The sequence below is a fragment of the Mustela nigripes genome, chromosome 2 (genome assembly GCF_022355385.1).
Source record: "Mustela nigripes isolate SB6536 chromosome 2, MUSNIG.SB6536, whole genome shotgun sequence".
Classification (NCBI taxonomy): domain Eukaryota; kingdom Metazoa; phylum Chordata; class Mammalia; order Carnivora; family Mustelidae; genus Mustela; species Mustela nigripes.
This window is the reverse complement of record NC_081558.1, coordinates 4,773,349-4,796,246: the sequence shown is the minus strand read 5'-3', so window position 1 is coordinate 4,796,246 and position 22,898 is coordinate 4,773,349. Positions and strand designations below refer to the sequence as shown.

General features: G+C 45.5%; 1 protein-coding gene across 2 annotated transcripts in view; it reads right to left on the bottom strand.

Moving 5' to 3' along the window:
* ADGRE1 (adhesion G protein-coupled receptor E1) overlaps nucleotides 1–22,335 on the bottom strand; it is a 47,147-nt gene extending 24,812 nt beyond the window's left edge. For both annotated transcript variants that reach the window (XM_059388817.1, XM_059388818.1), the window contains exons 1-8: nucleotides 22,280–22,335; nucleotides 20,057–20,110; nucleotides 9,790–9,936; nucleotides 7,132–7,287; nucleotides 5,624–5,770; nucleotides 3,348–3,497; nucleotides 952–1,092; nucleotides 729–866 (exon numbers count right to left, since the gene is read on the bottom strand). In XM_059388817.1, the coding sequence (XP_059244800.1) occupies nucleotides 729–866; nucleotides 952–1,092; nucleotides 3,348–3,497; nucleotides 5,624–5,770; nucleotides 7,132–7,287; nucleotides 9,790–9,936; nucleotides 20,057–20,110; nucleotides 22,280–22,310 (964 nt within the window). In that variant the 5' untranslated portion in view covers nucleotides 22,311–22,335. The remainder of the gene's footprint in view (nucleotides 1–728; nucleotides 867–951; nucleotides 1,093–3,347; nucleotides 3,498–5,623; nucleotides 5,771–7,131; nucleotides 7,288–9,789; nucleotides 9,937–20,056; nucleotides 20,111–22,279) is intronic.
* Between the last annotated feature and the right edge of the window lie 563 nt (nucleotides 22,336–22,898).

The window sequence follows — 22,898 nt, the reverse complement described above, 5'->3', positions numbered from 1 at the left end:
CCTTGAATGTATTCCTTTTACTATTATACTTCATTGCCTCCAGGTAAGATGCCTCTATTTTTAATGTACCAAGTCATGCACAATTTCAAAAAATTTAAACCATTCACTTCCCTATTGTTTTCAGGAGGAAAAAAAAATCTTCGAAATTCCTCACGTGGCTCACCAGTTCCTGCAGGATCTGACCTCTGCCCATGTCCTCAGGTGCACCTAATGACATTTCCCCTGGTCCTGACTCTATGTCAGCCTCAAGGCCTTTGCACATGCCATAACTATCACACTGAGCTCTCCACTCTTCATCTAGATAATTCCTACCCTTCCATCAAACTTCAATTTAAATGTTACTTGCCCAGAGTATATCAAATCTCATTACTCATTCTGAATCATACTATGATTTTTGGGGGAGTCACACTCATTGTTCTTATTAAATAATAATGTGTGAACTCTCTACTTCTTTCCCTAGACTATAAACTACATGAAGGCAAATATCATGTCCATCACATCCAGGACTGAATCATCAATGACTAGTGCAGGGGCTGTTTGACTAATAGATGTTCCAAGAATAATTTGTTGAATGAGTAAATTAATCAATGAGTGAATGAATACCTTGGAAAAGAGAGAATTGTAGATGAGGTAAAGGTAAGAGAAAGATCCAGAGTTTGAGTAGGTTAAGGATTTCGCAGCCAAACCAAGACATATTCCATTGCCAAGAGATACAAAGAGATGATTACTTTTGCAGCTGAAGTTCAAGGAGCCTTCAGGATTGGGTTGAAAGCCTCCAATGCAGCTACAGCTGTAGGAGCCCAAGGCATTGGTGCAGACAGAATTGGGGCCACATGGTGATGGACCTTGGGAGCATTCATCAATATCTGCAAAGAACTTGAGAATATCAAACAACCCAGAAGAACCAGGAGATACTTCTTTCCAGGGATGTTCAGCAAATCCTCTTCTCACCTCTACAATGGACTCCTTGTTCTGTGAAGCTCAGCTTTCCATTACTTGGTGCAAAGCCAGGAGAGCAGGTGCAAAAGTAGCTCCCAGGCGTGTTGGTGCATGTTGCGTTGGAAGGGCACATATGGAGGCACTCATCAACATCTATAGCATAGAGAATGGGCATGAGGCAGAGTTGGCTAGTGATCCTACAAAAGCCATACTTCCAATGCATAGATTTATCCCTAAAAAATGGTAGCCCAAGCAGGCACTACATTTCCCAGAACCCTCTGCGTCTAGGTGGGGCCATGTGACCAGTTTTCATGTTTAGAATAAGAGCAGATATGACATTTGTCACTTCTGGGCCAAGGTGGTTGCAAAGCATGTGTGCTTCCTCTCTTTCCCACCACTGGCTGAAACAGAGATTCCAAAGCCAAAAGTGATATGAGAACCAACAGATGCAAGGAAATGGTGTGGAGAAAAGCTGACCACTGGCCAGGTATGTCTATATTGGGTAGTAATGAGAGTAAGAAATTTCTGTTAGTGTTAAGCTGGTGATTCTCAGCTGAGGGCAGTGTGTCCCCTCTACCCCTGCTAGGGGACATTGGGCATTGTCTGGAGATATCTTTGGTTGTCGTGACTGGGCTGGGGGTAGGGGGTGATGTGGTAGGTAGAAGCCACAGATACTGCCAAACATCCTGCACTTCCCAGGACCGCCTCCCACCACAAAGAACTATCTAGCCCAAAATGTTAGTAGCACCAGAATTGAGGAATCCTGGCCTACCATATAGCGTCTCGCCAGGTCACTGTGGCACTGTGGGGCTACCTCTCCCTCTGGGAGTTTCTGAGCCGTAGAGATATATGCAATAGAATGTCCCAGGAATAAATAAGCAGGAGGAAGGTAAGGACAACAGTTTTCATATTCCTCTGTCAATTCACAAAACAGGAGGAATAAATACACAAAATCCATTAGCAGCCTGTGCAAGTACATGGTGTGTTATACCGGGCATTACCATGGAGCATTGGGAGAAGTCCTTATGATATGAGTAGACTCATTTGGAGATCTCAAAGGACAGGAGAACGACCCAGAGGTGGAAGGTCCAGGGAAGCAGTTTTCCTCTTGATGTCACAGAAAATATCTCTAACCAAAGAGTGCCCTTCTTTTAATAGGGATCTCCCCACTGACAGACACATGTAAGTGTCTGCTAGGTGAACACTCATCAGAAATAGCACATATGGGGGGCCCCTGGGTGGCTCAGTTGGTTAAGTGTCTACCTTCGGCTTAGGTCATGATCCCAGGGTCTTAGGATCAAGCCCCACATCCCGCTCCAGGCTTAGCAGGGAGCCTGCTCCTCCCTCTGCCTCTCCCCTCCACTTATACTCTCTCTCTTTATCTCAAGTGAATAAAATCTTTTTTAAAAAAGGAAACAGTGCCCACAGCAACTCCATATGCAACTAATCAATCATTGAACACTACGTCAAAAACTAATGATGTGCTATATGTTGGCTAACTGAACATCATCATCATCATCGTGATCATCAGAAATAGCCCTTAAAAAATAGCACAAGTGAAATTTACATTTTGCATATGGAGCTGGACTAGCTGTGTGGTTTTCGAAACTGTTTTGGCTGAGGAACCCGTCCTTCATGCAAAGTGAAAATTACTGAGTAGGTAAAACAATTAGGAGCAGTGATAGTCAGAGTGTCAAGGGGTCCTGAGAAGATGCCTAGCAGCCTGGAATGCTGTACCAGTTTCTCTCTGCGGTCCCTCTCAGATTTGCCTCTCTGTTGCTCTCCCTCTATCAACGTCAGCAGCTGGTGAAGATCAGTGAATGAAAACAAGAACATTTTTAATGAAAAGAAGCACATTATTGCCCTGGGAAGGGGGAAGCTCAAAGAACATAAGACATGTTCCTTCGTAGAGTAGATCCGCCAAAGACGACCACCATCGGTGCCTCCGTTTCCTGTGTGCAGGTCTTGTTCCTCCAGTGAGATGGGGAGTAAATTTCCCCTTCAATGGCATCTAACCTGGCCCCAGGACGTTGGCCAGGAGAACGTGGCAGAAGAAACGTTCTGGGACTTCCAAGCCCAGGTCTTACAAGATCCCAGTTTCTGCTTCCTTCCCCTTGCAGCTTCCCTTCTGGGAAACCAGCTGCCATGCTCTGAGGAAGCCCAAGAATCCACGAGGATGGGCCCACGAGGGAAACTCAGGGGCCCAGCTGAGCTCCCAGCCAGACACCAGCACCAACTACAAGCCACGTAAGGGAGTCCATTTTGGACCTGGCCTCCATCCTAGTGATGCAGAAAGACCATTTTTCAGTCCACAGGATCACGAGCAAGCACAGACCCTTGTTTGTAAGCCATACTTTTCAGGGTGGTTTGCCATCTGTGGAAAGTGCCGGCATGTCTGGGAGCATTACCTACACATCTGAAATCCTCCACAGTCTCAGGGGTCCAAACAGCAGGTGAAAAGAACCCAGGCAGACAGGAGCAATTGTATTTTCCCAGGGTGTTGATACAGATGGAATCCAGGCCGCAAAGAGTTGAGTTCCTGGCGCATTCGTCCACATCTAGGCAGAAAACCAGTCTAAGTCAAAAGAATGAAGAATGCCTAGGGCCTGGCAGAGCACAACCCCACCCAGACCCGAGCCAGTGAAGCTCCTGGGCTCTGCTCACACCCTCCCAAACTCTGCTGAAAGGAAGGGCAAAGAGGCAGGTCTGTGACTCACACAGCCTCCTGACGAGGCTCTCTGCATCAGGGAATAAAAATCCAAACTCCTCCTCAGAACACAGGATACCCCAAGAGTCTGGTCTCACCGAACCTCACCAAGCTTCTCTTGCTTGTCTAATCCCGTCATAATTCCTGATTCAGATTCACTGGTTACCTGTAGGTTCATGAAGGTTTATTCTCTGCTCCCTCAGCCTGGAACTCACTGGCCTCTCTTTCTTTCAGAAATCTCAATTCCTTTTCAAGGAATCACTATGTTATCAGTAACAATGATTAAGAAGTGTCTGAGTGGAGGGGTGGAGGGTGCAGACAGCCTGGGCTCAAAGCCTGGCTCTCTCCCTATAGTCTGTGTGTTACCTGGAGCTGTGCACCAAATTACTCACCACACTGCACACTGAATTCAAATGTTAAAGCCCTAACACTCTGTGGTGTTTGGACATGGGGCCTTTGCAAGATGATGAGGTTAAGAGGAGATCTTAAGATGGGATCGATGCCCTTCAAAGAAGAGGAAGAGACACCAGAGCTCACTGAGGACACAGCATGAAGGCGGTCATCCAGAAGCCAGGAAGAAAGCCTTCTCTGACTGACCATGATCTCAGACTTCCAGCCTCCAGAACAGAGAGAAAAGAAATCTCAGTTGTTGAAACTGCCCCATCTGCAGCATTTTGTTCCAGCGACCCAGAGCTGACTAATGCGTGGACAAGATAATTCACCTCTGTGCATCTCAGCACCATCATCTGTCAGATGGGGACAGGGACAATACTCACCCCACTGGGTTATTTGGAGCATTAAATAAGGTGATGTCTGGGAAAGCCCCAGAAAAGAGCCCAGAGAATAGCAAGCCTGAGCTAAATATTTGCTAACTAAAATTAAAAATTAACTGGTGACATGTTGAGATTTTTGTGACAGGTGCCGAGGGAGATCCTACATGCACCTGCTCAGAAAATGCTGCCGGCAGCCCCCGTGAGGTGCACACCAACATTATTTCCGTTTTCCAGATAAGGAAACTGAGGCTTCACTGTTACTGCATAGCCTGCGAAAGTCAACCCAGGATTTAAAATCAGGCTCTGTCTGGTTCTGGACTTGTTAGAGGACCGCTTCCCAGGCTGTCATGAGTCAGAGTCTGGGAACTTGGGGGTTAAGTCGATGCCGGCCCTAGACAAGCCCCCTGGGTTGCTGGAGGTGGCAGCCTCACATGAAGGCAGAATAGCATCATGGTTAGAGCACAGGGTGTGCAGTCACATTTGGCAGCATTCAGATCCGGACTCCCCTGCTTCCTATCTATTTGACTGTGGGAAAGCTGTTCCAGCACAATGGAGGTTCAGTTTCCTCATCTGTAAAATGGGTATAAAATATACTGATACCATCAGGTTGTTGGTAAGAGAGCGAGCACTTAAGTGGAAAAGCACAACACCTTGGCTGGGATTCTGACTCCCGGCTTCCGTACCTGCTGTTTCCTCCTCCTGGAACACCTTTCCCCAGATACCCAATATCTCAGTCCCTCACACCCTCACATTTTTCCTCAAATATCAACTTCTCAGCATAGCCATTCCTTACCACCCTATTCGATGTAGACCCCCATCCTCAGCACTCCCTGTCCACTTTCCTGTCTTCTTTAATCTCCTTAAACTATTCCTGGCACACTCTATGTTCATGATTTCTATTGCTATCTATCTCTCCCAACGCTGGATGATGAGTTCCAGGAGAGCAAATAATTTTGCCTCTGCTGGTCACTGCTGTATCCACCATCCCTAGAATAGTGCTCAGCATACAGAAGGTGCTCCTGAAGTATTTGCTGATGAGTGAAAGAGTAAATGAATGAATGAAGGAAGGAAGGAGTGCTTGTTGGCTTCAGCTTAGCAGAGGAGAGCTTTGACTCAGCCCAGACTCATGCAGACCTTTTCCCTACCAGGCCTGTCTTGGCCAATGGACTTGGATCTTGTTCCCCAACAGATCTCTCCCACCTACCTTCACATGTCTCTCCTGGGCCCTGGATGTTCCTGTTGCCACTGCTAGATTCAAACCCTAGGTTGCAGACACAAGAGTAGCTTCCAGGACTGTTGTGGCAAGTCGCATGCTCTGGGCAAATTCCAGGATCAGCACATTCATCCACATCTGATCAGTGGAAATGAAAACCCAAGTCAAAGTGGATAAAGAAATGAGAACAGGAGTCTGAAAACACACTTGCCGTGCATGTTCTCCCCTTCCCCCTCTTCTCCCTTGCAGTTAGGCATGGCCGTGAGAATAAATCCTGGCCCAATGTATGTAAGAGGCGAGTGGAAAATAGCTCCCAAGAGTAATGACCATAGACGTGGCCGTCCTTCTTTACTCTCCCCATGGCTACACCATGGGGTGCAGATGGTGCCGTGCAATGTGACTTATTGCCACTCCTCTTTAAGATGTGGAGCTTGTGTCCCCACTCCTTGAATCTAGCTGGCCTTTGACTTCCGCTGGCCAAAAAATGCAGCAGAAGTGATTTGGTGCCAGTTCCATATGTAGACTTCTAGAGAAGTTCTTTGCTTCTGCTCATTCTTTGGGATCCTTGCTTCCTCCATATGAACAAGCACTAGACTCGCCTAACAAGAATGAGAGACAAAGTAGAAGAAAGATGGAACATCCCAGATCATTCCCCTGGCATGCGAGGCAGCCCAGCTGAGATGAGCAAACTGACCCTCAGCTGACCACAGATACATAAAAAGCCCAACAGAGACAAAAGGAACTGATGGGCAGAGCCCAACCTAAACTTCCAATGCACAGAATAGAAAGTCAAATAAATGGTGTTAGTCTCTAGTCACTGAATTTCAGGGTGATTTGTTACTCAGCTATAGCTAACTGCTACAAGTGGATCAGAAAAATCAGAGAGGACTTCAAACATCTCTCAGTCCAAGCCAAGGGGATGTGATAAGGGCTTGATCACTCCGTGCCTTGCTTGACAGGGTCACCCTCCCTCCAAATGAGCATGGACAACAGTAGTACTGCACCACACTCAGGAAGACAGAGCCCTTGCATCTTGTGAGAACATTCTGGCTACAGTTGGAGGATGGATTTGAAGGACAAGACTGGAGGAAGAGAAAGCCCAGTGAGGCAGCTGGTAAAATATCAGGGAATCCCAGAACGAGGACAGGGAAGAATGGAGAGATTTAAGACATATTTAACAGGTAAATTCCCCAAGATATGATGACTGATTTAATATGGAGGTTTGGGGAGGAGGGCATCTAGAGCACAACAGGTTCTCTATACATTCACAGGTGGAGTTGTGAGAGAGGAATCCACTCTGGCAGCTGCAATCATAGCTTCCCAAGGAGTTGACACACTCCGCATGCTCCGGGCTGATGCCACCAGAGAGGCACTCATTGATGTCTGAGGAGCAGTAAAGGAGAGTGGGCAGAACGAAGATGGTGTGTCTAAAATGAGAGATGCATGTCTCCAACTCAAGTGATCACTGTTCACCAAAGACCCATGCCCAAGAGCATTACCTGTGCAGGAGAAATGACCTGGATATCCTGGGATCCAGTCATTTCCAGTGGGAGAAGAGAAACCGGGGAAACAGCTGCACTTGTACCTCCCCAGAAGGTTTCTGCAGACTGAGTGGGGACCACATTTTGAGGAGCTTTGAGAACATTCATCTATATCTGGACACAGAAAGAGTTGGAGTTACAAATTTGCCTCATCTTGTGTAGCAGATTGTATTTTCAAAGATGGCAGAAATTATGTCTTCCATGCCATATGCCCTTCATTCCATATGAATTTGTATTCCTTACAGAAAGCAATGGGGTCTCTATTCCCTCCCCTTGGATCTAAGCATGCTGTGATTGTGAGGGTAGTGATTCTAAGTCATAAAGACACCATGCATTCCCTCCTTCTTCTCTTGGAATTTGACCACCATACTGTGAGGAAGCCCAAGCAGCCATGAAAAAAGCAGCTCACATGGTGAAGAACCAGGATCCCCAGCCCACAGCCCTGGTGAAGCAGCCAGCTGGAGGCCAGCACCAGCTACCAGCCGTGTGAGTGTGCTCTCTTTAAAGTGGATCCTCTAGCCCCCACTGGAGCCAACTCAACTGACACTGCATGGAACAGAGACAAGCCACACTCACCAAACTCAACCCAGATGACAGAGACATTCATGAACAAAATAAATGGTTGCCCTTATTTTCATGTTCTAAATTTGCAGGTGTTCTGCTACCCAGCAGTAGATTGTAAAATAACAATTTAGGGCACCTGGGTGGCTCAGTCAGTTAAGTGGCTGCCTTTGGCTCAGGTCAGGATCTCAGAGTCTTGGGATCCAGCCCCCCATCAGACTTTCTGCTCAGTGGGGAGCCTATTTCTGTGTCTGGTTGCCACTCCTCCTGCTTATGTGTATTCTCTCTCTCTCTCTCTCTCTCACACACACACACACTTTTTTGACAAATAAATAAAAAAGTCTTTTTTTAAAAAAAAGAATAATTTTCAAAGCCACATAGAACAATTTACTCATTTGAGGACCCATAAAATTGTCCAGTTATGGTATCATGATGTGGTCCAGCACAAGTTTCCTTCAGCCCGGATCTGCCAAGTCATCCTAAACCCTTGCTATATACTTGTCGTGCAAATACAGCTGCAAGGCAAGTCTCTTACAGCCCCTCCCAGAAAACTGTGCCTCTCCTAGACAGAAATCTGGAGCTGCCCCTATACATCAAGATCAGACCACAGGAATGTTCATCACGCCTTTATCTAACACAGTAAAACATTAGAAACAACCAATTAAGGCTGACTAAATCTGTAGTTGACATAAAGAAGGAGGTAACATGTTCCTTCATTCAACAAGTATCTATTGGATATTCACAAGATATCAGGCCCTATAGGAGGGTCAGAGACATAAAGGAGATGAAATCCTTGCCGTAGTAGTCATAAATTTCTAGACAGAGAATGTTGGTTTCAACCCAAATTTTGAAACCAGGGCCCATCAGGACTATTGAAGCTTACCAAATAACCCACGAACTGTAACGCAAAGGTAAAGAAAGATTTGGGAACCCTCTGGGTACTACAACAATAGAAATGAATTCTCTTTTTCAGAGCCCAGCGAAGTACAGCTCATGGGTCAAATCAGTCTACCACCACCTGTTTGTATAAATAAAGTTTTGTTGGAACAAAACCACACCCATTCATTCGTGTATCGCCTATGGCTGCTTTCTCACTACAACTGGAGCATTAAGTAGTCATGAGAGATCATTCGGCTTGCAACCTCCAAAACATTTACTCTTTGGCCCCTTGCACAAAAAAGTTTGCCAACCCCTGGTCTTATTCAGAGACACAGTCAGATCTTGACTGTCAAGGGAAGAACTGTGATCTAAACATAAAAATGCAAACAAAGAACTTTGCTCATTCTGGGGATTATTTCAATTTATGCTATTTACATTGGTAGTACCTCTTGTACTGTACCTAGCACTGCATACACATGACTGCATTTAATTTTCCCAACTATCCTTCAAGGTGGGTAGTCTTATAAACCTATTCTACAGAGGGAAACATTGAGGCTTACAGAGGGTAAATATGTTTCCCCAACACCTCACAACTAGGTGATATGATTCAGAAATTGCTGTTAGAGTCGGAAAGATGGGTCTGGAGGTCAGTTCAACCGCACGACTGTGAATGAGTCATTCCAATACCCCAAGCAGTTTCCTCCTCTGTATGGTAGAGATCATCATGGTAGAGATGCCTGAACTCAGTTTAATGTAAAAATGCATAGAAAGCCCTTCACAGGGGACCCGGCACTCAGTGAATGTTAGAGAGTCTTGTTTTCTGCATGGAAAGACAACCAAAAGGAGGTTACCCAAAAGGAAATCAGTGGTTATTTCTGGATATTGACAAACAACACGGTTTTTACTTTCATTTTCATCCTAAAGCTAGCTCTGAATTGTTGGAACGTTGAGTGAGCAGGAATCATTGTCATAGAAAAAGAAAGAGAACAATGATGTACTGTGTGTTGGATAATTGAATTTAAATTTTAAAAATTTAAGAAAGAAAAGAAGGTTAAGGGAGATGGGGAGAAAAAAATGTTTGGGGAAAAAGTACCTACATCCACATCCACTACCCAGCCAGCTTCCACCTGATTCCCATATAACATGCTGGCGGGTTTTGAGGGGGTGCGTACTTACCTTTGCACGTCACTCCTGGGCCCCTGAACTGCGTCAGTCCGTTGCTAGACAGAAAACCTCGTTTGCAAGTGCAGTAGTAACTATCCAAAGTGTTGGTGCAGGTTGCGTAGGCTGGGCACGTGGTGGTATCCAGACACTCATTCACATCTGGACAGTACAGAAGGAAGAGGTCAGGTTAGAGCTCCAGGGTGAGCTTCAAGGGGAAGGCAGCATGAGAGCATGAAGAGGACTATTCTGGGCTGAACTGTGCCCCACCCCCAAATATGCTGACGCCCTAAACCCTGGCCCCTGAGAATGCAACTTTATTTGGAAGTAGGGTCTTTGTAAATGTAGTTAAGACCTCAGCATGGATGAGATCCTTCTGGAGTAGGATGTTCCTGATATGACTGACATCCCCTCTCTGTAGAAAGCCAAGGCATGCCAGCACTCTAGCAGATCTAACATGATTTGTCTGTGTCCAGGCCTCCCATTTCCCCCTTCCCACTGTGTTCTAACCACACGGACCTCCTTGTAATGCCACCAAACCTCTTGGCATGGTCTTGCCCCTTCATGCTGTTTCCTCTGCTCAAGGTACCTTCACAGCTCACTCACCTCCCTCTGGTCTTTGTTCTAATAATAGCATCTCAGCAAGGTCTTCATTATTGAGCACCGGCTGTGTACTGGGCACTGTTGTATGCACTCAGCACACAGCAGTGAATGACAGACACAAATCCTTGCCTTCCAGGAGCTCAAAGTCCATCAGGACAATAGACTTAATCAATCACAGATGCTGTTTTTTTTTCTTTTTTAAACAAAGAATTGTTTTAGAAATTGTCTGAAAATTAATTTCATTTCCAGCTAGATTTACCTCTTCCTGGAGAGCAGTAGTAAAAATCACTCACTCCAATGAGTGGAGATGCCACTCACTGGCTATGTGTCCTTGGACAAGTTACTTAACCTCACCGAGCCTCAGTTGTCCACATCTGGGTAATGGGAATTATATGAGTATACATACTAAGGCTGCTCTAGCCAATAAACAAGTAGCATTTGGCATCTACCTGCTTTTCTCCATCCCCATAGACCTTCCTCTGGATTCTACATCCTTAAATCCTCCATTGTCCCCTCCAATCTTTTCTCCACATAGTAGTCATCTCTGAATACAAATTTGATCATCTACCCCCACCCCTGCCTACAGTGCTCCTACACTGTACTGCCTACAGTATCACACTCAGAATTAAAACCCAAACCACTTAACAGGACCCATGAGGCCCCAGTGACAAGACCCCACATCTTTAAGCCTCTCATCTCATGGTAGTTCCATTTCCAGACTTCCCACCTCAGGGCCCTGGCATATGCTATTCCCTTGACCTCTGCTTTGCCTGACCCATTCCTATTCTCTCCTTAGGTCTTGCTTAACTGTCATTTCCTCCAAAACACCTCCCTTGACGCTCCCAAGGTTTCCTGAGCTCCTCCTCTATGACAACTACCATAATTACAGTTGTTCTATTATTTATACGATTAGATTTTTTTGTTATTGTTTTGTTTATTTGACAGACAGAGATCACAAGTAGGCAGAGAGGCAGGCAGAAAGAGAAAAGAGGAAGCAGGCTCCCCACAGAGCAGAGAGCCCAACGCGGGGCTCGATCCCAGGACCCTGAGATCATGACCTGAGCTGAAGGCAGAGGCCCAACCCACTGAGCCTCGCAGGTGTCCCATGATTAGCTTTTTAATGATCATTTCTCCCGCCACACTGTGAGCTCTGGAAAGACAAAGCCAGACATGGAGGCAGGCTTCTAGGTGCCTGGGAAGAGACTTATTTGATATTATCATTCCTGTGGTCATCAGAATAATAGCCCCTTGGTAGATGACCACATCCTAATCCCCGGAACCTACGAATATGGTATGGTACGTGGCAAGGGAGCACTAAGGTTTCAGATGGAATTAAGATTGGCAATGAGGTGGCCATTTGCACCCCAATGTTCACAGCAGCAGCAGCCACAGTCGCCAAACTGCGGAAAGAACCAACATGCCCTTCAACGGACGAATGGATAAGGAAGATGTGGTCCATATACACTATGGAGTATTATGCCTCCATCAGAAAGGATGAATACCCAACTTTTGTAGCAACATGGACGGGACTGGAGGAGATTATGCTGAATGAAATAAGTCAAGCAGAGAGAGTCAGTTATCATATGGTTTCACTTGCTTGTGGAGCATAAGGAAATAACATGGAGGACATGGGGAGATGGAGAGGAGAAGGGAGTTGGGGGAAACCAGAGAGACTGTGGACTCTGAGAAACAAGCTGAGGGGTTTTTTTGGGGGGGGGGATGGGTAAGCCTGGTGGTGGGTACTGAGGAGGGCACGGATTGCATGGAGCACTGGTTGTGGTGCATAAACAATGAATTCTGGAACACTGAAAAGAAATTTAAAAAATAAAAATTTTTTTTAAAAAAGATTGGCAATCAGCTGATCCTAAGATGAAGAGATTATTCTGGATTAACCAGGTGGGGCCAAAGTAATCACAAAGGTCCTTATAAACAGAAGGCGAAGCCAGCAGAGGCAAAGGGACACAACGTGAGAACGACCTGGCCAGTCATTGCCAGCTTTGAAAGTGGAGAAGGAGGAACACAAGGCAAGGAATCCAGGAGGCCTCTAGAGGCTGGAAAAGGCAAAAAGACAGATTATCCTGCAGAACCTCTTGAAAAGAACACAGCCCTGCGGACACCTTGATTTTAGCCCAATGGGACCCACTTTGGACTTCTGATCTCCAGACCCGCAAGGTAATGTTTTTGTTGTGTGACGCTACCAAGTTTGTTTATTGGCTAGAGCAGCCTTAGTATGTTTACTCATACAATTCCCATTACACAGATGTGGACAACTGAGGCTCGGTGAGGTTAAGTAACTTGTCCAAGGACACACAGCCGGTGAGTGGCATCTCCACTCATTGGAGTGAGTGATTTTTACTACTGCTCTCCAGGAAGAGGTAAATCTGGCTGGAAATGAAATTAATTTTCAGACAATTTCTAGAACAATTCTTTGTTTAAAAAAGAAAAAAAAAACAGCATCTGTGATTGATTAAGTCTGTTGTCCTGATGGACTTTGAGTTCCTAGAAGGCAAGGATTTGTGTCTGTCATTCACTGCTGTGTGCTGAGTGCATACAACAGTGCCCAGTACACAGTCGGTGCTCAATAATGAAGACCTTGCTGAGATGCTATTATTAGAACAAAGATCAGAGGGAGGTGAGTGAGCTGTGAAGGAACCTAGAGCAGAGGAAACAGCATGAAGGGGCAAGACCAAGCCAAGAGTTTGGTGGCGTGACAAGGAGGTCGATGTGGCTAGAACACAGTGGGAAGGGGGAAATGGGAGGCCTGGACACAGACAAATCATGTTAGATCTGCTAGGGTGCTGGCACGCCTCGGCTTTCTACAGAGAGTGGTGGGAGCCATGAGGTGTCTGAGCACAGACAGGACAGAGCTGGACTGGGGTTTTAACAGGGTCCTGTGGCCCCTGGCTGGGAGATGAACTGTAGAGGGGCAGGATGACCAGGCAGGAGACACCTGCTCCCATCCAGGTAAGCCGGGATGGTGGCTGCAATCCTGCTGGGAGCTGTGGAAGACACAAGATTGGGGGTTTCTTCCGAAGGTGATGCTAACAGTATTTGCCAATGGACTGGGTGTGGGATGTGAAAGAAAAAGGAGTGAACGGTAAGGTGCCAGCGTCGACTGATAGAGTAAGAAAGCACTTCATAGAATGCTGCAAAACCTTCTTACAACATGCCTTGTTTCCTTTCCCTGCAGGACATCTTAGTTGTATCTCTTCTCACTAACAGTTTCCTCTTTCATCTGCAGAGGCAATGCTGTTCTTTGCAAACTTCCTGCCTTTCATCTGAGTTTCCCGTCACCCTCTTCCTCTGGCTCAATCGCTCACAACTCAAACCCACCCCAAACCAGAATCTCAAGCCAGGTCTGTGTGACTTGGCACCGACCAACCTCTCAGCTCATCTCCTACCTTGTCCCACCAGCCATGCTCACCTTTGCTCAGTTCCCCCAATTCTTTCTGGTCTCAAGAACTTTGCATGTCACTGCAAAGATCTTAGGACTTGCCAGCCTCCCGAATTGCACGAACCAATTCCTTATGACAAATTTTTTAATCTATATGTATCCTTCCTATTGGTTCTGCTTCTCTGGATAACTCTGATAAATACAAACACCTTCTATACATTAGACACTATTCTAGGCACTGTGGATTCAGAAGTGGAACAAGACACACAAAATTCCCCATCTTCACAGAGCTAATAACCTGGAGAGTTGAGGGTAGGGGATACGATGTCAAAAATAGGGTAGTCACTGAGATGACTCATGAGCTGAAACATAAAGAAGATGAGGGAGAGAGCCAAGTATATATGTAGGGCAAAAGCATCCCAAGCAGAGGACATAGCTCATGCAAAGGCCCTGGGGCAGGACTGGACCTGAGGTATTAGAGGAGCAGCAAGGAGGGGTGTGTGGTCAGAACAAAGAGAGCAAGGCGAAGAGAGGGAGGAGGGCAGGGCATGGAGGGGATGGAGCAGGTCGTGTAGGGCCTTAGAGGTCTCCAAGAGGATTTGGGCTTTGAGCTGAGGGTGGTGGGAGTCCTGGAGGATTGTGGGCAGAGGAGGTGGAACTTGACTTGGGTGCTCCCTGGTGCCCTCTGGTGGCCACTGCAAGGGCAAGAAGCCAGGAAACCCCTTCAACAATCCCCCTGAGACAGACACATGCTCCTCAGTTATGAGCCAAACAACTTAATGGATGATCACCTAATTGACCCAAGCATAAAGAGACTCCAAAGGGCAAAAGGACTTTTGAAGTTAGAACTAGAGCTTCCATTTCACTGGTGCCTCCCAAGCTCCAGGCTCCTTCCGTGCTTTGTCTGCAAGGCCTTACAATAGTGCTTCCAGATGGGTGGACCTAGTAACCTCGGTTTTCCCAGGACTTCCCTGGTGTTAGCACTGGAAGGCCAGAGTCCTGGGAATTCCCCTCCCGGTAAAAGACAAGCCAGGAGGTTGGTCACCCTACCTCAAGGTAAACACAAGGACTCCATTTTACAGATATGAGAACAGAGGTCCAAGAGTGTTTCCACAGATTTCCCGAGGTCACACCATCAGTCAGAATGCAAGAGAAGTTAAAGCAGAATGGGTGAAGGCTGGCAGGGCGTCTGGGGGGCCTGGTCACTGTCCTGACTGTGTCTACTCACTACGGCTTTGGCCCAGCCAGTATGAACCAGATAATTTCGGTTTCTCTGAGAAAAGAGAGCACTGACACAGTTGTGCACCTGCTATGTTCCAGGTACCACTTGAAGCACTACCAGTTGGATTAATTAACCTGTCTGACTCTCATTTTCATAGAAACTGAAGTTTTAGGGAATTTACTGAAATATGTGAGGACTGGAACCAAGATTTGAACCCAGGAACTATGACTCCAGAGCCCATCTCTTAACAAGAGCACATGGAGTCAAATCCTCACAACTAACCCATTAGGTCGGGGGGAGGGTCACTGCAATACCCATTAATCGGACAACAACACCGAGAGCCGAAGGTGCTCGCCCAAGGTCTAATTGCCTTCAGTCTGGGAGGCCTGTTCCCAGAACACGTGCTCCGCAGCTGCCACCAGCCCCACAGCAGAGCAAGGAGAAGCCATCAGATCCCTTTGAACGTGGCCGTGAGCCAGCCAGTCTCCGTATTTCCCCGAGTGCCAGTGATTACAGCAGCAAGTTACGAAAGCAGGAGTGGGTATGAGAAGGGGAAAACCCAGTCTCCTCCTGGGGATTCGTCCTACACCAGTTCATGAGTCCTTGCCCGGTAAGAAGGGGTGGGAGAGCGGCCATTCTTGGCACCCACCACCCCCCATCTGATTTACTGGCATGGCATGCGGATCCCCCAGGCAAACACTGGTGGAACAGGTACAGGTGAGTTACAGCATAGTCTCTGCCTTCCCCCTGAGCAGGTGAACCTCTGGGATGCATTGCACACTCCAGGCTCCTTGTGAGACCAGGCTGTGTGGCTAAAACTCTCCTAAAACACCTTCCAGGAAGGTACTTTCTCTCTCTCCTCCCTATCCTGCTCCCCTCAGTCTCCTGCAAGTGTTTCCTGAGAGTCCTCCCTTGATGAATTACTCACACAACAATCCTATCAGCTCTGCGTCTACAGAAAATGACCAAAAGCAGATGGTCATTCTTATTTTGATGAAAAAAAAATTTTTTTTGGTTTGTGTCTTTTTTAAAAAAAGGTAATGATTGCTTTTTTAAAAAATTCAAACAAACAATGCAGAAGTATATAAAATTCAAAGTGAAGATCTCTTAGTCCCCCATCTTTACACCCAGAGGCAACCACTGTCAAAAGCTTAGAGTGAATTCCCTCCAGGCTAAATCCTATTCATAGACTCAGTCATGCAAGTGTATTACTAAATAGGAATAAATTTATAAATTCACACAATTTTCTTAACGCAAGTGAGATCACGCAATATACAATCTACTGTGCTCTCCAAAACAGTAGCTACTAATCATATACAGCTGTTTGCTTTTAAATTTCTGAAAACTGGGGTGCCTGGGTGGCTCAGTTGGTTAAGCATCTACCTTCAGCTCAGGTCGTGATCTTGGGGTCCTGGGACCAGGCAGTCTGCTTCTCCCACTCTCTCTGCCCCTCCGCCTGCTCAAGAGTGCACACACGTGCTCTCTCTCACTTTTTGAAATTAAGGAGGGCACGTGTTCTCATGAGTACTGGGTGTTAAACATAAATAATGAATCCTGGAACACTACATCAAAAACTAGTGATGTACTGCATGGTGACTAACATAACATAATAATCATTAAAAAAAAAAAACAAAAAACCTCCAAGAGTAACCTAGAAGGACAAAAAAAATCTTTAAAAAATAAATAAATCTATGAAATTAAATAAAACAAAACATCCCATTATTTGGTCCTACTGGCTTTATTTCAAGCGTTCAGTAGCTGCTTGCGGCTAGTGGCTATTGTAGATTCAGAGCAGGTCCATCATCCTGGAAAGGACAACTCTGTTGTCCTCTTGTTTTTTCAAATCAGAATAGGTCTTGCAAACCAAGAGCAGCAAAATTTGTCAAGCGTGGAAGCTGGGTGATGGGTACATGGGAGTCTGTTGTCCTGTTTCCCCTACTTTTGAATGTTTAAATATTTCTATAATAAAAAGTTAAGGGGAGGATATGTTTGGGGCAACTTTCCGAGTCAGTGCATACAGACCCAGCTCATGCTTTTGAACAGCTATGTAGTTTCCACTATGCCCATGGGCATTAACTGTGCCAGGGACTGGCTTGGAAGCCAAAGTTCCACGGTATGCAACTGTCAGTAGCAGGCAGCTTACCCACCACGGACTGCATTTCCCAGCTCACCTTGTGTCCAGGTATGGTCCTATGACCCCAAGCAAATACCCCGTGCCTCACCGCCAGACCTCTGTTTTTAGAATGTGGGTATGCCTTCTCCACTGTTACTCTTCCCTCCTGCCACAGTCTGAAGAAGACTCTGAGACACTAGCATGGCTGAGCCACCCAGATATCTCTACCCAGATAGAAGGCAGCTGGGTCTCCAAATTACCATTCAGAGGAAAAGCTCTGACTGGCCAGAAATATTTGCATTGGACTCTAAACCAAACAAAAATTAAATTTATTTTTAGTAAGCCATGGACAGCTTTGGGTTTGTTACAGTAGCTAGGGTTACTCTAACAAACACAATGTTTTATCCAACTACTCCCCTCATGTAAAAAAACATTGTTTATTCCAAGTTGTTACCAGAATAGTATAAAGCACATCCTTGAGTGTATGGTGAGGTACGTCTGTACTTTATACAAACATCTCTTTGGAATAAATTTCTGGATTAGGAATTGCTGTATCAAAGTGTATATGCGTTTTCATAGTATTTTATAAAGTATGGTATAGAGAGGCAAGCACAAATATTTTAAGTATGTACTTTGGTGAACTATCACAAAGTTAACATCCCAATTCCATTTTTAATTCCAATCTTTAATTCCAATAGTGCTTAGTTTTCTCAAATGTTAAGTCTTTGGAATTTCCACTTACAAATTTCAAGTATGTGCCTTGACTATAACATCTCTCACACTCTCTATGTGTGAGACTCTCATAGAGTCTTTTATTTATTTATTTATCTATCTACCTAACTTGCCTGCATAGTGTCAGGCCTCAGCTTGGTCCCAGAGCTGTGGAGAGTCACACGATGACTTCCTCACTGGCCAAGGGCTTTCTGGAATCAATGATAATGACTGATTTTTTTTTTTTATCAAGGTGATCTTTTTGGAAATAGAGTGATAGGATTTTCTTTTCCACTTATATGGGTGTGAACTCCCTTCCCCAACACATTCTGCTGAAAGATTTACTCTCATTCAGGAGATTTTAGGACGTCTTAGCAGTAGACACACATGAAAGCGAAACGGTAACATTCAAGTTTTAATTACCAAACTGGATTTGGGTTGCCAGGAAAAAAGATGGTAGTTATGTAAGGTAATGAAGATGTTCGTGAACACTATGGTGATAATCTTTCTCAATATATGTGTGTGTAAGGACCTACTTAGCCAGAGCGACTCCATCTCGGCTACACAGCCATTTTGTTGTTCGTGCAGTAAAACTTAAACTGACCCTGCCCCCTCCCCAGAGGAACTTACTTAAAAACAAATCTGGGAAACCAGTAAAATATGGTTGACCAGTCCCTGATAACAGAGCCCAAATACAAGGACGGGTCAGGTCAGATGGAGACATCCAATCAGTAAAGCACACATACTATCTCCCTAACCATCAAAAAAATGTAAACCCTGCCTTTTGGATGTTAAACTTGGGCGCCAATTCTGACCAGAGTGATAGGCTAGTTCAAACAGCTACTATAAGGTAAATTGTAATTCAATTGGCCACCCACGTGTGACCTAACATGACTAAGAGACGGTCCCGGCTGGTCGGTTTGATTCTTGATACTGGCATGAAATAAAGCTTTGCTTGACCTTCGCTTTGTATCAGTCTTGATCCTTTGATAACGGACCCCAACATGTGTATCATATCAACACGTACACACATTAAACTTACACGATGTTATATGTCAGTCATATCTCAATAAAAAGATTTTGGGGTAGCCAGGCTTGAAGGACTAGAAAGTAGAGCTTTCATTAAGCCATGGTGTAAGAGAAATAAATACCTTTCACAGGGGAAGAGAAAAATTGTGGGAAGCTAATAAAGAGAGATGAGAGGGACCCACCAGAAGCCCTACTCCTCTGCCACATCACCTCAGTAACTTCTGGGTAGGAATGGATGAATTGGGGTATCAAGGCTAGGGGCTGACTTCTCCCAGCAAAAATTAGGTGGAGTTTCCCAGTCTAAAAGAGAAGTTTGCTTTCTGCTGCTGTCACATCCAACACGGTATGAGAGCCAAGGATTAGAATCTACAGAAGGAGGTAGCTAGTAGGTGGTCAAAAAAAATCTTCTGGGTTCCTATAGCCTGAACATGGAAAGTAGAAGCTCCTGCATGGACCCCTGGAGGGTAGAGAGCTTCTGAGAGGACTACCAGACAAGCAAGGTGGGGCCATGCTCTACCAATGGACAAAACATCCTATCCACAGTCCACCCTTGACAGCCACAAGATCCCATAAGTTGCCCCTACACCAACACACAGCCACCATCTTGGGAGGACCAAGAGTAGAGTAAGAAATTCGAAAGATTAACTCTTTGCACAACACAGACTGAATTTCCCAAATAAGGGTGAGCCAGGAAACAGAGACACTGAGAACATGAAGAACTGGCAGTGTTTTTCTTCTCCATCCAGCAGCAGCTTATGTAGAAGATGAGAACAATTAATAACGTTTTTTAAATGCGTTTTTTTTTCCACATTGAGTTGTAGTTTGAGTAAATTCCATCCCTATTCCTAGTACCATTTACGAAGCTCTTATCACATGTACCAAGTAGTTAACAAAGTTACCTCTTTCGACTGAAGCTTCACAATGTCCCTGGGATGGGAACCTGTGTTAATTGTATTTCACGGTTGAGGAGAGTGACCATCAAGAGAGGTTTCATGTGACTCATCCGAGGTCACACAGTGAATCCACGGCACATAGGTAAGTGCTTGGACGAGGAACCAGGAGACCTGGATGTTACTTATCCCTTGCTCTGTCACTAAGTATCTCCCAGCAAGTGTTCAGCTGCAGCTCAGCCTCCTGGGACAGAAGGGTCTCCTCCCCCAAAAGCATCTTCCCGCACATTGACTATATGGATTTTCTTTGACCAGCTTACCAACTGCCATTGATTCCAATGGGAAAACAACCCAGAAGAATAGATGACAATACCCTACGGGGAAAGAAAAGAAAAAACACCGTGAACCATCGAGAAGCAATGTGCTCAAGCTGAAAAAAGTGCTCCTGGAATGACCTCATATAAGTAGGTTTGATGAATGTAGACGAGAGATCCAACAGAGTGACAGACATACAGTATGTCACATAATACAGTGCCATTCCTGCATTTCTGCACTTTATGTTTTTCATTTTGTTTGTATTATCTTAACTTTCTTTTACAAAAAAAGTTCCAGCTGGTTTTCAAAAACAGACACTAAAACATGTATTCTCAAGAGAAATGACATCTTCCTCAAGAGGGCAAAGTTTGATTCTTAGGGAGAGATGAAAAAAGTGTCCAAAAGGCAGTGTAGCCTACCAGCATTTAGTTCTTCTTTGCTATTACCACCTCTGTGACCCTTACCCCCAACACACCCATCTTTGCCCCACCCCCACCCTTCTCTTGAGTACCATCCCCACCTTCAAGCCCATCACCACCCACACTACCCCCATGACCACCCCCACCTCCACCACTCCCACCACCTGACCTCCACCACCCCATCTTCTCCCCCTCCCACAATCCCTACCCTCAGTGTCGTCATCACTACTCTGATGATTAAGTCCAGGGCAGAGTAAGGGGCACTAGTAGCTAATACAAGCGCTGACACCACAAAGCAACAACTTGGCGTTCCTGCATTTGCAGTCCACGAGTTACCTGCTCCTTCTAAGGATCCCTGCCAGTCAACAAGTCCCACAGACCCAAACTCCTGACATCCCCATTCATTATCACCAAAATTGTTTTGCTCCTTCATCATTTTAGATTTTTTTAAAGTTTTATGTACTTATTTATCAGAGAGAGAACAAATAAGGAAAAGAGCACAGGCGGGGGGAACGGCAGGCAGAGGGAAGCAGACTCCCTGCCAAGCAGGAGCCCAATGCGGGACTTGATCCCAAGACTCTGGGATCATGACTTGAGCCAAAGGCAGATGCACCACCAAATGAGCCACCTACGCATCCCTACTTCATCATTGTAGAGGGAATAGAGCACTGTTTTTAAGCATACCAACTCTGGAGCCCAAATGCTTGGATTTAAAAATCTGGCTTTGCTAATTATTGACTGCATGGCCTTGGAAGACTTACTTAATCTCTTTGCACCCATGTTTTCTCCTTCAGAAAAAGATGCACTGGACCACAGCTAAGGAAGCCCACATTTGTTGTTCAAAACATTGTCCCTCATTCATAGATTTTTTAATCATTATGTTCAGTTAGCCAACATATAGTACATCATTAATTTTTGATGTAGTGATCAGTGATTCATTAGTTGTGCTTAACACCCAGTGCTCATCTCTCTCATTCATAGATTTGGACAGTGACCAAAACTTGAAAGACATGACAAAAACCACAACATAGGCCATAAATAAGACCAGTACAAACTGACACCTGAAGAAAGGGAAATAACACAACAGACAGGAAGGCTCCATCTCATGGCTCAGGCCTCAGCACAAATATCACCCCCTCCAAGAGGTCTTCCCTGACTTCCCCGTCCAACATAACTCCCAGTTACTCTCTTCTTTTGTGGCACTCCCACTGGCTGAAATGCTTTTGTGTAGTTATTATTTGGGACAGCATAGCCTAGTAATGAACAATGAGGCATACGACTCTGGAGCCAGATTTCTGGCTCTACCCCTTGTGAGCTAAGTAGTCTTGGGCAAGTCATCTAATCTCTTTTGCCTCAGTTTCCTCCTTTGTAAAATGGGGCTCCTAGTCACCCAGTATTTGGAGGCATTTTGTGAAGTTATTTGAGGAACTTAAAATGTTGCTAGGTGGGTGGTTACTGTTATGGCCAGTGGCTTCTTTTCTGCCTGTCCCTCCCATGAGGATGTCAGCCAAGCAAGAATTGCTTGTTTACCACTGCTCTCCCCTCCATGCCTACAAAGGGACCTGGCACATAGTAGGTGCTCAGGAAATACATGTCAAATCAATGACTATAAAGAAAGTCTGCCCTGACAAAGGGAATTCTCTGTGCTCTGTGATTTTTGTCAAGGGCCCCACAGTGAAGGTGTTGGCAGTGTCCAACCTAGAATTGGGGTCTCTGGCTGGACACCCCATGGCCTTCCCTCTTCCCTTGAGTATACATCCAGTGCAGGCTTCCCTCAACCCTCCCATCACCATTCAGCCCCACACTTACCCCAGAAGAGGAGCAAGCTGGAGCTCCCCATGGTGCCGTGTTTCTCTCATTCGAAGAGGGAACCTCTTCTATGGTCTTGAGATTTTCAGTAAACAGAACATGTGGGAAGAAGGGAGAGGTGGAGTCAGAATTGCTCAATGCCACCAGAGCAAGACAGCACTTTTTGCTGAATTGCTGCTGGATGAGGACAGCATGGCAAACCCCTAATTTTTTCTTTCCACCATGGTGAAGAAAAATTGGTCTGGCTGATGTGTCACTGTGTTCTCTCTCTCTCCAATCACTCTCCTTCCCTCCATTCTTGCTTCTCTTTCCCCAGCAGCACCCCCCTCTTGACCATCTTTCATTGCCCCCAACTATAAATAAACTACTATAATTTGTCTATAATGAAGCAAATCCCACTCAAAGGTCTCCTTCCAGAACACCCCACACAAATAACCACCACAGCCATCATGGACCAGGTGCTATGCTAGACACATTGCCAATAAAATTTAATTTCATCACATCACATCAATATCATCAAGTAAGGATTATGACCCCCACCTATTTTACAAAAAATAATAATAATAAAGTTAAAGAGGAAACTGAGGTGTGGAGAGGGGCTAGGACTTGTCCAAGGTTA